Source organism: Cnephaeus nilssonii (assembly GCF_951640355.1).
Source record: "Cnephaeus nilssonii genome assembly, chromosome: X".
Classification (NCBI taxonomy): Eukaryota; Metazoa; Chordata; class Mammalia; order Chiroptera; family Vespertilionidae; genus Cnephaeus; species Cnephaeus nilssonii.
In genome coordinates this window covers 128,958,362-128,975,981 of record NC_137071.1, presented here as the reverse complement: position 1 = coordinate 128,975,981, position 17,620 = coordinate 128,958,362, and the positions used below count along the sequence as shown (strand labels likewise).

The 17,620-nt window shown below is 40.6% G+C and overlaps 1 protein-coding gene across 1 annotated transcript; it reads right to left on the bottom strand.

The window, feature by feature from the left end:
- Positions 1–6,206: 6,206 nt before the first annotated feature.
- On the bottom strand, positions 6,207–15,104 carry FUNDC1 (FUN14 domain containing 1; the record flags this gene model as incomplete). Its single annotated transcript, XM_079764648.1, has 3 exons — positions 6,207–7,594; positions 9,724–9,852; positions 15,027–15,104. Coding segments are annotated over 3 exons (285 nt in total), but the record flags the coding sequence as incomplete, so codon positions are not given.
- Between the last annotated feature and the right edge of the window lie 2,516 nt (positions 15,105–17,620).

Sequence of the window (17,620 nt, the reverse complement as noted above, 5' to 3'; positions counted from 1 at the left end):
ACTTCCCATCTTCATTTTGGTTTTATTTATACCTTATCTCGGATGGCAAATGTCAGAATAAGATACTGGCTAGTAAGAGCATTAGATACCCTCAGGAAGTACATATGTATGGATTTAGCAAAGGAAAGAAAACGGAGAAAGGATTTTTTTCTCTCTTCTATCTGTCCATGATAAATGTTTACTTTAAAAGCATTTTTCATATCCATTCTAGCCCCAATTTCTATTTCTTTAATTACATTGGATGTTTATCAGGGAGTACACATGAGAAGCAGGTACACATTTTATTATTTGTAATTGTATTTCTTAGATACTATCTAACACCTTCGATTGCAATAACTGACTAAACAGAACTAGCCAAGATACATTTTCCCGTTTTTGCTGATAAATAGTTACAATGGAGTGATATTTTAAAATTCAAATAATATATTTTCCTAAAATATTCCAATAGCAGAGTTATGTATGAGATGCTACAAAATATATGTGAGTTTGATTAACAGTTTTATGAATAATCATATCACATAATTACCCAGATTTATCACTTTAAATTAAATGAAAGTTCTTTGTGGCAGAAGGTTTGTATGAATATGAAAATGTTGACTTTTGTTCTTATTTGCTAGTTTGAACCATGCCACATTGTAACTTGCTAAGCCATTTACTCTTTGTGCTAATTATCCAAAAGTGAGTTCAAAGTGCTTTTCCATTAACCGAAGTGTACGAAATCAAAAACTTAATTGCTAAGTCAAAGTGCTAAGCAAAGGCTCTAGATTTCTTCAATTCTAGCCCTAATGACTCTTAACACGATGACTATAAAAGCCAAGGAAGGCTCTACTGCTTAAAGCAATTACTGAGCTCAAGGCAGTAGAGTGTCTCATTATAATAAAGTGATGAGAGATTAAAATAAATAAATAAGACCTTGTCTTTGTCTGTTTGGGCTGCTATCACAGAATACCATAGACTCGGTGGCTTATACCACAAGCATACATTTATCACAACTCTGGAGACTGGGAAGTCCAAGATCAAGACACCAGCAGATTCGATGCCAGGTGAGAGCCCAGCTCCTGATTCACAGATGCCCATCTTCTTGGTGTATCTTCACAAGGGGGAAGGGGCTCCGGAGCTCTCCGTGGTCTCTTTTGTAGGAACAGTAATCCCCTTCATACATCCAGGCTCTGCCTGGATTACCTAATCACCTCCCAAAGGTCCCATCTCCTACTATCATCACCTTGGGCATTACATTTCAACATATAAATTTTAGGGGGACACATTCAGTCCAGAGCAGCCCTTTCCATGATATTGAGGGGGAAATGGGCAATACCATATCCTAAGAAGTCAGTACAAAAATAGATGGGGCAGAGGAGTTGGGACTTCCAGTCAAGATGGCGATGTAGGTAAACATGGTGTTCACTTCTTCCACAACCACATCAAAACTACAACTAAACTACAGAACAACCATCGCCCAGAACCTCCTGAAATCAAGCTGAATGGAAGTCCTACAATTAGAGAAGCCACATCCAGACTGGTAGGAGCAGATGCGGAATGGGCTGGTCCCACATCCATGTGTAGCAGATAAAAAACAGGAGGTTTATCTCAGCTGTGGAGGTCCCCCCTGAGGAGCAAGGGATCCCAACCCCACACCAGGCTCCCCCGCCCAGGGTTTCAGTGCTGGGAAAAAAGTCCCTGTAACTTCAGGCTGTAAAACCCAGCAGGGATTGTGGCTGAGTGCCACAGGCTGCTGGAGATTCAGACAGTTCCTCTTAAAGGGCCGGTGCACGGACTTACTTGGACTCCCTCCCTCTGAGCTCCAGCACTGGGGCAGCAGCTCGAAAGGATCCAGGGACATTGGGGGAAGAACTAAATTGTCTGGCATCAGGGCAAGAACATGGGGGCAGCTTTCTCCCAGACAAAAGTGCTCTCAGAAGTCATTGTTCCTTTGATGAGCCCTTCCTCCAGAGAGCCGGCAGGCAGGCCCCATAGCTGAGACTCCATCAACTCCGTTCATGCTGTGTGCTCCACATTGGCGATTCCGAGACATTGCCCCACCCAACTTTTGGGCCCATCCAAGCTGTTTCCAGTGGTTTTATTCATAGGAATGGCCTGTTCTGGCTCATGCTTCAGATTTTCCTAAAATTTCTCAAACAAGCAGGATCTGGCCTCAGCAAGTCCCATACCTCTAGTTAAGTAGCCCAAGGCCCGGCACTAACAGCAGCTGGCCGTGGTTCACAGCTTGGCCTCATCTGGGCACCTTCAAACCCAACACAAGAAGCAGCCATCTGCAGATCGCTCTGTAGTTTATACCTGGTGACCCCACGGAAAACACAGGCAGTGGCTGACCTTGGCCTGCACCTCCTGGGAAGTCCCAGAGCCAGTGCACCCAGTACATAGCTTCAGACCACGTCAAAGCACCACCACCCAAGCAACACATTCAAGGGCAGACTCAGTAGGTACCAGAGCCCTGCTGAAGTAAGTCCTGCACAGATTATCCTTCAAGGTGGTCAGAGGTCGGTGGTCAGTGGTCATAGCCAGTCCTTGCAGCTGATTGGCCTGGGTAAATCCCTCCCATTGACGTGCCAACAGCAATCAAGACTCAACTACAAGAGAAAGGTGTACAGCCCACACAGGTGGTGCACCTCAAATGCCCAGCTGGGGTGGCTGGGGAGGCTGTGCCACTGGACCTTACAGAACACCTACTACATTAGGCCACACTACCAAGCCTGGGAGATGTCGCAGCTCTACCTAATACATAGAAACAAACACAGGAGGGGGCCAAATTGAGGAGACAAAGAAACATGTCACAAATGAAAGAACAGAACAAAACCCCAGAAAAAGAACTAAACAAAATGGAGATAAGCAATCCACTAGATGCAGAGTTCACAGCACTGGTTATAAGGATGCTAAAGGAACTTAGTGAGGACCTCAACAACATAAAAATGAACCAGTCAGAGATAAAGGATACACTAACAGAAATAAAGAATAATAGTAGAGTAGATGAAGCTGAGAATTAAATCAGCGATTTGGAATATAAGGAAGCAAAAAATACCCAATCAGAATAGCCAAGAGCCCTAGCCCGTTTTTTCCATGGTTAGAGCGTCAGCCGGCAGACTGAGGGGTCTCAGGTTTGATTCCCGGTCTGAGACATGTGCCTTGGTTGCAGGCTCAATCCCCAGCCCTGATGGGAGCACATGTGGGAGGCAACCAATCAATGTGTGTGTGTAGAAAAGCAAGTAAGAAGTTACTGGCTGCAACAAAAACACACCTAAGACAGTGAAACAAGGAAGGGCATAGAAGAATCAACAGGAGAGCCTAGGCTGGGATGCTCTGGCTCACTGGGAAGTCAGAGAAAAGCGGGCCTTGGAGACAGGTTCAGGGGGGAAGCCTGGGACAAGCTGCCACTGTCCATTGCTCCCCTGGTTGCAAGTCTCACGGGGTCCCTTAGAGGTTAGGGGTTATGTGCCTGTGGAGAAAGAAGGGAAGGGAATGGTATGGGCGTGCTCCTAACATGCGTCTTTATTTTTTCTGTGATTCTGGTGATTCTATTACCTGAGGTTTAGAGAGCGAGTCCTTTCAATGCTGGTCTCCATGGGGGGCTACATATGAGGCTATGATCTGAGGTTTTAGTGGTAAAGAGAGTGTTCACTGTGGATTAATCTCCTTTCTCTCCTGGAGGGCATTGGAACTAGGAGGGATTCGTCTCTGGCTTAATCACTGCCAGGTTTATTAATAACAGATGATACCAGGGTTTCTCAACCTTGGCACTACTGACATTTTGGAGGAGACCATCCTTTGTTGTGGGAACATCCTGTGCCTTGCAGGGTGTTTAGAATGTCCCTGGCCTCCCACCCACTGGATGGCAGCAGCATCCTCTCCCCTGTGTGACTACCAAAAACCTGACCAGCATTTTAAAAAGTACTCTAATTCTGTTTTCAAAAACTCATGGTCAGAGACAAATTTACAAAATTTCAAAACTCCAAGATAAAAGAAAAAAAATGACCACCCTTTCAAAGAAAAAAAGAAAGGTTATCCAGAAAGACTGAAAAATCAGACTGGCATCATGCAACATCAGATAGAATATAGAATATAATGTCCTCAAAATTCTAAGGGACTAACATTGTCAACCTTGAAGAAAAAATACAGGGTGAGCCAAAAGTAGGTTTACAGTTGTTCGTATGGAAAGTACAATAAACAGTAAACAAGAATAAACTCTGTTTTGTGTACTCACAACTGTACACCTACTTTTTCCTTACCCTGTATTTTAAGCATACAAGAACTTGGAAAGTTTACCTCCTAGTACACCTAGAAGTACTCAAGAAAATAGTTCAATCAAATATATAAGTAATCCAAGGAAGAATACATGATATAAGCAACAGTAGGTGCTGAGTCTGTCCTAGATTGGGGGTGAGAGAGGGAAGATTAGAAGGAAAATTAAGAGGCTTTATTACATCTTGAGGCTTGGAGAACTCTCCACTGAATTGTAACGTATTATCAACATTTCCTCTTCTATGCTTCTAATCCCACTACTTGAGTCTACGTAAAATCTATACTAATAAAAGCCTAGGTGGTCCTCACGCCCTTGCACAATGCCCTCACATCATCACAAGATGGCCGCCACAAGATGGCCAGCAGGGGAAGGCAGTTGGGCAACCAGGCCTGCAGGGGAGGGCAGTTGGGGGCGACCAGGCCTGCAGGGGAGGGAAGCTGGGTGCAATCGGGCCAGCAGGGGAGGGCAGTTGGGGGCGATCAGGCCGGCATGGAAGCAGTTAGGGGGGCTATCAGGCTGGCAGGCAGAGTGCTTAGGGGCAATCAGGCAGGCAGGCAGGCGAGCGGTTAGGAGTCAGTAGTACTGGATTGTGAGAGGGATGTCCGACTGCTGGTTTAAGCCCAATTCCACAGAGGTCCCAGCTTGGAGAGGGTGCAGGCTGGGCTGAGGGACGCCCCCCCCCCAATGCATGAATTTCATGCACCAGACCTCTAGTGATGCTATAAAATCACATAGTGAATTCTGTTCATTTCTCCTTTTGAAGTGTGATTACTGATATAGATTTATTTTTACCATCTTATTTTATGTTTCCTATTTACTCTGCTTTCTCTATGCTTCTTTCTTCTTCCTTTTCTGCCTTCATTTATATGGGATTGCTTATTGTGTTTGAAATGTATCTTTTCACAACCAATAGCAATTCATTTGGGAATTGCTCTTAAAATTTTATCATGCATGCATACATACTCAACTTCAATGTGAGGTTAATCAATATGTTTTAGAACAATACAAGGACTTCATGTTGCAATTCCAAATATTTCAGTTCTACATTTATTTTATTGCCCTTCCACCCCCAAGAGAACATAACTATTGTTTTATACATACAGCTCTGGCTTAGACTTACTGTAGTGGAAACTCTTGGCATTCTACCCATATCACTCTTGTAGTTAATACCAAGAGAAACAACCAATCTAGTTGACACTCCTGTGGAGAAAAAGTCACGAAGTTGGAGAGAGGTAGAGCAAAGAAGTACTCTTTTTTTAGAAATCTTATTTGTAGTCAAATACTATTTGACTTCTTAAACTATGTACATTATATTTTTAAAGATTTTTGTTTTAGAGAGGAAAGGAGAGGAAGGGGAAAGGGGAGATAGAAACATTGATGTGAGAGCGAAGCATCAATCGGCTGCCTCTTGCACGCCCCCACTGGAGATCGAGCTGCAACCCAGGCATATGACTGGGAATCAAACTGGCAAACGACACCCAACCATCTGAGCCATACTGACCATGGCTTCCCTATGTTATTATATAAATTTCCATATAGGAGTATTTGTCTCTATTTGAGGGCAGACATTGTGTTCCTCCCCCAACTTTCCAGTGTATCATACACAGAACAGACACTATAAATATTTCCAAAATGAACACATCGAACCAGCTGCTAGAACTCCCCACAGTAGTCTGCCCAACTGGATCAGATGAAAACATCACGCAGGTATGGTGCAGAGAAGCGTGGCCAAGGTTCTACCTAATGCAGAATACAGTGTGGGGCAAAAGCAGGTTTACAGTTGTGAGTATGTGAAACAGATTTTATTCTTGTATTATTATTTATTATTTTCCATGCAAATAACTGTAAACCTACTTTTGCCCCACCCTGTATTTTACCCTTTTTATTTCACAGCAATGAAAAGCTTGGTGAGGATTAAACAGAGAAAAGCTTAAAGAAGAAAACACAAGCATTTATAAGCAAAACCACTTCTGAGTTTTATTTAGCATTGTATCTGAGGCACTAATGAGAGTAAAGAAAGAACATGAAGATCAATCTCACATTCAATTTTAAGGACTCTTGCAATAATGAAAGCACATGGATTGTACCCAATTCAAAAGTATGAAATGCCTTATTTTTACAATACACAACATGTACTACAGGGACTGGCTATCCAAAGGAGACAGGCTAGATCTCTGCAACCTTTCCAACCTGAAGACTCCAGCACATGTTGTTCTGAGGTTTTTCCCAATTCCAACATAGAACTCTGTGGACAAAACAAACAAGACAGAAAGCTTTTCTGGGCAAAGGAGCCTGGGAGGGAGTGTGATGTTGGCCCTGAGAATCGAGTCAAATGGCCTAGGGTGCAACCAACACAATGCTGGCAAAAGTTTGAAAGCTTTAGCACTTACGTCTCTAGATGAAGGAGACAATTCTCTTTAAGCTGCAATTTCACAGTTATATAGAAAACCACGGCTCTTCAGACAGGAAATTCATACTGTACGACTAAGTATTTTAAGGTAATTTTTACCACCTTGCGAAGAGGACAAAATAATAATTGGGACTTTCAGAACCGAGGAAAGAGGTTCACTCCAAGTTAATACAATAAATCAGTGAACCAACTGTATGTACCCTCATAATAATTAATTCTGCTCAGGCTGCCAGGATAAATAAATTAATAGAAAACATTTAGAAGTTTTTATACAAAAAGTTATCTTACAACTACAGACATCAAAGAAAGAAAAAAAGCTTTAAACATGTAATATTTCCTTAGAAGAGCCTTCCTTAAAATCATTTACTACAATTATATAATCAAACTAAGAATTGCAGGAAAAACAATCCAAAAAATTGGTATTAAATTGGTTTGATATCTTTAATAATTCTATTTCTAAATCCTTCCACAAAAGGGCACTACAGTTCAGTTTATTGCAGACATATCTTTTTTTAAAAAAAGTCAGCCCTAATGTGGCAGCTATAATACAAATTTTTATTTATTGGCACTACTATTAAGCATAATGAAGAACATCTGATTTAAATAAATGACAGCCATGTTTGGATCAGGAATACTATTGTACACATATACCATATATATGTACCATATAGGTTCTTTTACAGCAGATACTAGTTTGCCAAACTTCAGATGGCGATATGCTAACTTTTGAATTTGAAATTGTCCAGCTAGTTGTTTCTTGTCAGCCCGGGGCGTGTAATGTTGAGAGACCACCTTATCACCACGACTTCTTTTCTCACAGGTGACTCCGCTGTGGTGGAACACTCACATCCTTAAGATGCAAGGCCCAGCAAAAAGCCTCCCACAAATCCACTGGAGATCACAATGTTCTGTTTGACAAATTCTGTGGCCTGAAACGTAAAGTTCAAACAAAGACACTCTTAATTACGCTACAAAATGGGTGAACCTCAAAAACATTACGTTAAGTGAAACAAGACAGAGAAAAAAGGACAAATGTTCTGTGAGTCTACTCACATGACAAGTCAAATTCATTGAGACAGAAAGTAGAACCGAGATTAGTTACCAAGGGCGGGGACAGGGGTTAATTGTGGGAGTTACTGCTTAATGGTTAGAGTGTCTGTTTGGGATGATGAAAAATTTCTGGAAATGGATAGTGGTAACGGTGGCATGAAAGTGTGAATGTACTTAATGCCACTGAGTTGTGCATTTAAAAATAGTTAAAATGATCCATTTTATGTTACATATATTTTACCACAATAAGAAAAATAAAGATGCAAATTTTTTAAAATACTATTATTGAATCCAGAGCTAAGTACCATTTTCAGATGTTTTCAATTTAATAATATTCAGCAAAAATTCTTGTGCACTTACTAGAGCAGGTGCTAACCAACACACAAGATGCCAGGGCTGTCCATTACAAACTGTAGGAGCCTAGAGCCCCCAGCCAGGCCCAGTAAGCTTCTTGGCTACTGAGATAATATGTTAATAGATACTGAGTGCCTATTCTGTGTCAACCACTGTTCTAAGCCCCCAAGCTATAGCCTAGCAATAATCTCACAGATAAAAAGAAATCTACCTATAGAACAGGTGCCCGGCTGGTGTGGCTCAGGGGTTGAACATCGACCTATGAACCAGGAAGTCAAGGTTCGACTCCCAGTCGGGGCACGTGCCCCAATTGCAGGCTCAATCCCCAGTAGGAGGCGTGCAGCGGCAGCCAATAGATATTTCTGTGACACACCAATCAATGTTTCTCTCTCCCTCTCCCTTCCTCACTAAAATCAAAACATTTTTTAAGAAAGAAAAAAAATCCCAGATGAGGGGACTTGTGGGGAAGCACGGGACTTGGTTGGAACGTCTGAAAGGAGGATTCTCCAAAAGGTCGGGGGCTTCTGGGGGGACCTTGCTGAAGGCGGAAGCCCCTGCCTTGACTTTTCCAAACAAGTCCGATCCCCCGAGTGTTTTGCTGGAATCTCTGTGTTTAGTCTTAAAGACCTGACCTTGTAGAAGCATGTGCTTTCTCAAGGATTCTTGCCCTGCTGATTGTGTCTAGAGGTTAATTTGAGTTCAAGCTGTTGTGACAATAAAAGGCTAATGAGGCAGGCAAACAGGGCTGCTTTTGTTCCTAAAGCAAAACAGTCCCTTAGCCCTCTCTTTCACAGAAACGTGTGTCAGAGCAATCTGTTCATCCATCGCTCAGAGTCTGTGGTCAGCCCCGGCAGGGACTGTTAAAGATTAAAGGAGACTTGAGACACATGACAACCAAATGGAAAACAACAATATTTTTGTGGAAAAATTATAATATGGAAATACCATTTATCATGTTAAATTTGGGGAGAATAATAAGGGTAATTGTAGTCGTGCAGAATATCTGTACTCTTAGGAGCTATGTGCTAAAAATAAGAGTGAAAAGTCATGACATCTCAAATAGTTCAGCAAAAATAAATAGTGTAAATCTCACACACTCACACAGAGATAAAGCAAATGTTGCAAAACAATTTGGTGAATAGATGAAAGGTATTTGGGTATTCACTGTATCTGTCTTTTAACTTTCAACTGGTTTGAAATTTTTCAAAATAAAAAGTTGGAAGAAGTAAAAGTATAGAACAAAAACAAGGACAAGGGCGTATTCAACTCTAAACAGTATAAGAAAACAATATCATTATTAAACTAACATATTTATAAAATATACACATTTTCAAACTATATTTCACCTCAAGAAAAATATAGGTAATTTTAGTTTTCCCAGACCTTGTCTATACATGTACACATTTGTAAAAGCAGAGGAAAAATTCTGGAAGAATAATGTTATCAGCTTTTACATGTAGATCAAAGTAGGTGGGAGATGAACAGAGGAAACTATGTTAACGATTTAAATGGTGGCTTGATCCCAAATTCTACTTACTAATACTCCATAAGCAAAAATACCAATTTTTTTTTTTTACAAAAAGATAATCCCTATTCACATTTTCTACTAATGAAGACCCACTAAAAAAAGGGAGGCAAAAATGTACGGTCTTACCTCTTCAATTATGTTGTTGATTTCAGGTGCTGCCTTATTTGCTCGTTTTTTAATCTGTCTTTTTGCTTTGTTTACACCTTTTTCAACTTTCTTCCAATCGATCTGCACATAGCCACTGTGACTAGCAATCTACAAAAATGTAATAAAAATGGTTAATTCCTACCCTGGCCAGTGTGGCTCAGTTGGTTGGGCGTTGCCCCATGCACCAAGAGGTTGCCAGTTTGATTCCTGATCAGGGCACATGCCAGGATTGCAGCTCAGTCCCCAGTAGGGGGCATGAAAGAGGCAGCTGATGATGTTTCTCTCCCTCTCCTTTTACCTCTCCCTTCCTCTCTCTAAAATCAATAAAAACATATTCTTAAGGAAAAAGGGGGGGGGGTGTAATTCTAAACCAACCAGTTTGCTAACGAATATATTAGCCAGGAATATATGAACATTCAGATTTCAAGAAATGTATGAAGCTTAGAGGTAAAGAAATCAGTTTATCCACTAATTTATTCATTTAATAGATATTCAGTAACTACTCTGTGCCAAGCACTGTTCTAGACCTCTAAGTAACAGCCAAGAACAAGGGAGACATAAGTCTCCAACCTCAGAGAGCTTTGGGTCTGTTGGGGAAAACAGATATTAAACATAAATAATTACTTGGATGTGATAAACACTATGTTAAGAAAAGTATAGTATATGACAGGAAAAGATTCCAAAAATTATAACTGTACTATAATGCTATCGTAACTTTTGGAATTTGGTCATTAGCTAAAAAAGACCGATTATCAAAATGCTACAGCTAATAAAATAGCAACTTTTAATTAAATAGATGTTTAATTATAAAGGATCAAAAACCAATCAGTTAGTAGGTCACTAAAAAAATCTAAAGTAGCCTGATAAAGGCTCTTCACTAAATCTGACTCAACTTAAATTAAGAATACTTTCTGGTAAATGATTTTAAAAGTGGAATCTAAAAGAAATATAATCTATGCAAGTTTCATGCCATAAAAATCATTTTAATAAAAGTTTAGCTAAATGCCTATTAACCATAAGAAAAAACTCTCATACAGAGCTACTGAGACACTGGAAAACCTGGACAGGTACAATAGTGTGTGTGTAAGCCAGTACAATTAGTCCCTCCAAATAATAAAATAAAAATATAAAGAATCACACAGTAAGCCTTGTACACCATTATAAATCACTTCTATCAAGCTAAGGCTTTCTTTCTAATCTTTTAATATATCACTTTGACTATGAACCACACATAAAATTCTTCAATAATGAAAATATCTGCTTTTATACAAATAGGTTGGGAATCTTAGGTTCCATTTTCACTCTGAATGACCACATAGAAGATTTTATTTATCTGTATTTCTTCCTGTATTTCTTTACCTTCTATTATTCACTTCAAACTCCAGCTTCGGCAAAACAGTGCTGATTACATAAATGGCAAGTGAAAGTTTTCCTGGCAGTAGTTGACACAGCTATTTGGATGGAGGTGATAATGAACCTTTGGGACTTTCCCATGAAGAGCAACTATAGCCCTAGTCAGTTTGGCTCAGTGGTTAGAGTGTCGGCCTGCAGACTGGAAGGGTCTCAGGTTCAATTCCTGATCAAAGGCACGTACCTCAGTTGCAGGCTCGATCCCCAGCCCCAACCCCCAGGGCTGCGTGTGGGAGGCAACCCATCGATGTGTCTCCCTCACATTGATGTTTCTCTCTCTGTCTCTCCTTTCCCTTCTACTCTCTCTAAAAAAATCAATGGAAAAAAAAATATCCTCAGGTGAGGATTTAAAAAAAAAAAAAAAAAGAGCAACTATAAACCCTGGTTAAAATACAGGGGCTCCAGAATTAACAAAAGCAAGCAGACTTGGAAGGGGAATGAAAACTTGTAGGAAGGGGGACCTATATAAGGTGAGTTGCCCATTTTTCTGGCATTACCCTGAGGACAGGTTGCAGTTGCAGGATGGCAAACACTTCAATAGGAAATATGCCATCTCTCCGGCTTGAAGAACTAGAGGACAGAGCCCAGGACAGTAACAGCCCCCAGAAAGGAGAGAGCTAGAGAAAGGGAGCCCCAAATTCTGTGTAAACTTTACCCAAGTCCTGAGCTACACGTTCAAGGGGCAGAAGCAAGCATTCTGGCTAAGGCTAAAAGAAATAAACTGGGTTTTGAGCTGCTACCCATCACAAGTGAACTGGAGTTTGCAATTTGAGTCTAATCAAATTAACTGCCTGCTAAAATCAAATCAATACGCTTCAGAGGAATAAAATAGCATCCAGAGTCTCCACAACATAACATTCCCAATGCCCAGGATAAAATCCAAAGAAGTTATTTGATATATCATAAAACAGAAAAACGTTGTAGAAAAGCAACAGATGCCAATACTGAGATGACCCACATACTGAAATTATCAGGACTTGAAAGCGGCTGTTATAACTATGCTCAATGAGGTAAAGAAAATGTAATCAATGAAAAGAATTCTCTCCAGTCCGGCTGGCGTGGCTCAATGGTTGAGGATCAACTTATGAACCAGGAGGTCAAGGTTCAGTTCCCAGTCAGGGCACATGCCTGGGTTGTGGGCTCGATCCCCAGTCGGGGGTGTGCAGGAGGCAGCCAATGAATGATTCTCTCTCATCATTGATGTTTCTCTCTCTATCTCTCCCTCTCCCTCTCTGAAATCAATAAAAATAAAAAAAATTTTTAAAAGAACTCTCACCAGAGACAGGAAATATAAAAAGAACCAAATGAAAGTCCCAGAATTGGAAAATACAACATCTGAAATAAATTTACTGAATAAGCTTAATGGCAGACGGTAGGTGACAGGAAAGAGTCAATGAATTTGAAGCTACATCACTAGAAGTCATACAACCAAAAAATAGATGGAAAAAAATAAATGAACACAGCTTCAGGATATTATCAAAAAGCCCAACATGTATATAATTGGAGTCATGTTCAGGAGAAAAATAGGAGGGGAATAAATATTTAAAGAAATAATGGCCCAAACCTTTCCAAACATAGTTAAAGACATAAATTTACATATTCAAGAAGCTCAGTGAGCTCCAGGTAATGATCTAATACAATTATGAAATAACAATACTCAGATGATATGGGGGAACGGGGGTGGGAGGGATGCAAGTGTGAGAGACTGAGGTGGAAGGGCACACAGAGTTCAATAAATGATAGCTAACTTCTCATATGCCATAATGGGAAGCCAATAGGCAATACCTCAAACTCAAAGATCAAAAAATGTCCAATTAACTTGTTTAGGAAAAAAGGAAAAATACCTTAAGAGTCAGCTAAGAGTTCAAAGTAGTTGTCTCAAGGGGAGGGAAAATGGGAGGATACTGAGGAAGCAGTGTACTACTCCAGTCTGTAACATGCCTTGTACATGTATTTGACCTTTTGCATTGTGGGCATATAAAACCCTGAACAAATACATTGAAAAGTTTTACATACCACTGTCTATTTTCACATGGCAGTGTGGTAATACTTACCAGAAAGCACTTATTACTGAGTTACTAGAAGAGCTTTAAGTTCTAAGTAAACTAATATTTATCTTATTTTCCGGCGTATAAGACGACTGGGCGTATAAGATTTTCCTGGGTTAAAAAGTTGTTTTATACGCCAGAAAATACAGTAGTCCAATATATCTAATCCATTATATCTAATCCCATCAATATAGTCCAATATACTGTATTTTCCGGTGTATAAAATGACTTTTTAACCCAGGAAAATCTTATACACCCAGTCGTCTTATACGCCGGAAAGTAAGGTATATGTAAATATAAGTAAAGTTAACAAAAATATGGAAGTGGGCCTAAAGAATAAGAGGCAATTGGCCCAAAAGCCATTTGCTACTTTTTATTTCCTCCTTGTTCCTTCTACTGAGTTTTCAATGTAACTCATATTTGTGGGAAAAATTGGTTTGATGCAGGCAAGTCCCATGTTCTTCTGCTTCAAAGAATATGTGGACTAGGCCCAGAGATGCAGAAGGTGGACATGAGGGGTGCATACTGAGTGGACTGAAATGGACTTTGGAAAAACCGACACGCAGAGTGAACTGCAATGTATAATCCCCTCTATCTACGAACATTTCAGGAAGCTCTGCTTCAGTACAGTAAACAGAAATGACATTCCACTAAACAGAAATGACAACGGAGTTATGAAAGAGCTATAGAATTAGATACCTTAATTCCTGACTTATATAAACCAAAGTCAAAATCAGCTTAAATAAAATTCTCTTCTATACAAATGCTGGCATATTATCCAAAGGACTACATTTAGATATTAACCATGTTTCTTTTCACCTCTTAACCACACGTAAGAAGCAATTACTCATTATAATGCCACTAACAGAAAGAAAAAATGTATTTTTAAAGCTGTTTGGTAAACAACTCAAAATCTGTACTTAACACATCCAGACTCAATCCCTTTATACTTCAGGCAACAGCACTGGTTATTACACGATCAATGGCTTAGGTGCTGAAGTCAGATTTTGGTTGCTGTACCCATCAATCTTTCTAAAATCTGGTACTACTGACAGTCCTCTGTATCTTTAAGATTGTTGCTAGCATTCACTCCCAGAGATTTTCACTTTTAGGATTTACTATATCTGATCTTCAGGGAATGATATTTTTGGAAAAATATATGCCTAACAGACATGGATCCCAGATAACATGCTGATAAACACCCTGTAATGGCAAAACAGTTTTTTTAAAACCTTAGAGGAACATGAATAAAACTATAATTTCAAACCAACCGGCCTCAGAAATAGGATTATGGATGATTTTTTAAACCCAATTTTCCACTTTCTATATTGTTATGGTTCCCTAGTTTTAAAAAACACAGTAGAAATTGCTAACAGTTATTTCCTCTGGGACAGAAAACCGATGGCTAGGAAACGAGAGGGAGAGACCTTTTGAATATTATGAGTATGAATTTTAAACACATGTTTAAAATGGTCAGGATGAGTAGGTTTATATTATTGGTAAAATGTTTATTTTGCTGGGGAGATGCTTCAAGGGAAATGTGGGTGAGTAATTAAAAAAAAGGCGACGCCATGAATTTTAATAGTTGTCTTTTTAATAATTGGAATCACATTGTGTTTAAAAAACTTAGAAATATTACATTGTTGTCTTTCGTGACAGATGCCAGCTTTCAAAACTCATTTTCGTTTTCCCATAAACTGATGTCTGGAAGAAAAATTCCATCTTCTATTAAAATGGACAGGAGTGAAATGGCTAAACTTGACTTTCTCATTTCCCGAGGGCTACATCCGTAAGCAGAGGCAAGTAAATAAAGCTCTGACATACCTGAAGGAGAAGAAAGCCACCACCTACTGCCGTTGCTGCAAGCTTTCCAACTTTCTGAAACAAAAATCCTGCACACCTTCAATGAAATAACACAAAACGAGATCAATGATGCGTTAAACTCTCTCCCTCTTCTACTTTTCATTGCTTTCCTAATAAAATCTTAATGTCTTCCCATTTCTTTGGATCATGATCCTTACCTGCTCAGAAACCCTCAGTGTTATCTAAGCTAGTCAAAAGTGAACAATCTAAATTGTCTGAGGTGTGCTTCAGGAATGGAGAGAAGAGGAAGGGAATTTATAGGAAAAAAATAATTGGCAACTGAAACAATGTTGAGCATTCAGGGGTTCATTATACTCTTCCTTCTACATCTGTAAAATTGAAATTCTCCGTATTGGAAGTGATTTGTTTTGTTTTGCTTTCTTAATACAGTCAAGATGTTCTCCACACCTGGCTGACCCCCACTCTACCCAAAGCTTCTGCTCCAACCCAATTAGATTCTAAACAGGTCATCGGCATTGCTCAAGCTATTAATCTCCCTGTTTCCAGGGGTTTCCACTTAGCTCTGCCCATCTCAAACTTCTCTACCCTTTCAGGTCCAGTGGAGTTCCATTTCACGACTCCACCTCAGCCCACATTTCTCACAGCTTCCTTATCTGTATCTATCTATCTCCAAAACATTATTTGACTCTGTCTTCTTTCCACTCTCAAAGACATCATTACCTTGTTTCCAGACCACATTAAGTAATCTTCCAGACCCTCTAACTAATCTCCACTCCTCCCATCTATCCTAGCAACCACCCATCCTGACATTAGTTTTCATTTCTTATGATTAAAAAAAGCAACCTATACTGCCCAGCCAGTGTTGCTCAGTGATTGCACGTTGACCCATGAACCAGGAAGTTATGGTTTGATTCATGGTTGGAGCATGAGCCTGGGTTGCGGGCTCGACGATCCCCAGTGGGACGTGTGCAGGGGGCAGCCAATCAATGATTCTTTCTCATCATTGGTGTTTCCTTCTCCCTCTCCCTTCCTCTCTGAAATCAATCCTATAACATAAAACCCTAATATGCAAATCAACCAAACAGCAGAACGACTGGTCACTATAACGCGCACTGACCACCAGGGGACAGACATTCAACGCAGGAGCTGCCCCCTGGTGGTCAGTGCCTCCCACAGGGGGATCGCTGCTTACCCAGAAGCCGGGCTCACAGCTGGCGAGCTCAGCAGTGGTGCCAGTAAGGAGCAAGGGGTCCCAGACTGCAAGAGGGGGCAGGCGGGGCTGAGGGACAACCCCCCCGCCCCCAGTGCATGAAATTTCGTGCACCAGGCCTCTAGTAAAATCATATTTAAAAAAAGAAAAGAAAAACCTATAGCTACTTACAGCCTCCCACTCATGTCCTGAACTGGTCTGAATTGTTAACTAGTTAGGTTAATACCTCTTAACAATTTTTCCTTAATGTATGCCACAATAGTACCTCTGTTTTATACGCTAAGAAAATTGCAAAAATTTACTCTGAATCTAAAGTCATTGCAGCAAATAACTGTCCATGGCCACACCCGGCTACTATCCAAACATATGTATTACTATGAAGGCCATGCCCTATGCCCCTCCTCACTATTCCCCCCCCCCCCCCCCACCAGGAGGGAAGTCAGCAGCAAAGGCTCAGAAAAGGAAGAGGAGGAGGCAAGCAGGAGCCAGGTGTCAACAATATCCCAAGAAGCGTGCTCCACAAGCATGCTTGTCCTTTGCCTAAGCCCGTGGTCAGCAAACTGCAGCTCGCGAGCCACATGCGGCTCTTTGGCCCCTTGAGTGTGGCTCTTCCACAAAATACCACGGCCTGGGCGAGTCTGTTTTGAAGAAGTGGCGTTAGAAGAAGTTTGAGTTTAAAAAATTTGGCTCTCAAAAGAAATTTCAATCGTTGTCCTGTTGATATTTGGCTCTGTTGACTAACGAGTTTGCCGACCACTGGCCTAAAGCATGAACCACTACAATGAACCTACTAACTTCCCCTGCTCTATCTCCAGGCTTTCCCAGAAAACTTCTGCCAACCACGGGGCTTCTCACGAGTCTGGCCTACAAGGAGACTAGACACAATGATTTCATTCTATTGCTCAATTATTGCTTCGTTTTTCCTTAAGATGGGGCTTTTAGGCCCCGGCTCACATTAACCAATCAACAATGGCACCAAATTGTGAGCTTATTTTTAAGCAGAGCACCAAACCCTGAGTTATGAGGCCCAAGACACAACCAGCCTGTGGAGGACCATCTGAATCACCAGGGTCCAAACAAGGCATCTCTTCTAATCGCAGGCTTTTTACATAAGCAGCATGAATAAGTGCACGTCATGAATAAATGCTGCACCTCAGCATCCCAGACCCTTCACCATGAGCAGCTTCTGCCGTAACGTGACATTTACAAGGTGCACGTAAACACTAATTTCAAAGAGCAGTTTTACATTTATCAAGTTTAACGATGTCAATATTTAAATTAGTGTACGATGGATTTACTTAGAATCTAAGAAAAATGATTATTCTCAAGTTAAGCACCCACACTAACATCAAAGATTCTGACACATAAGGAACTGTCTGACATT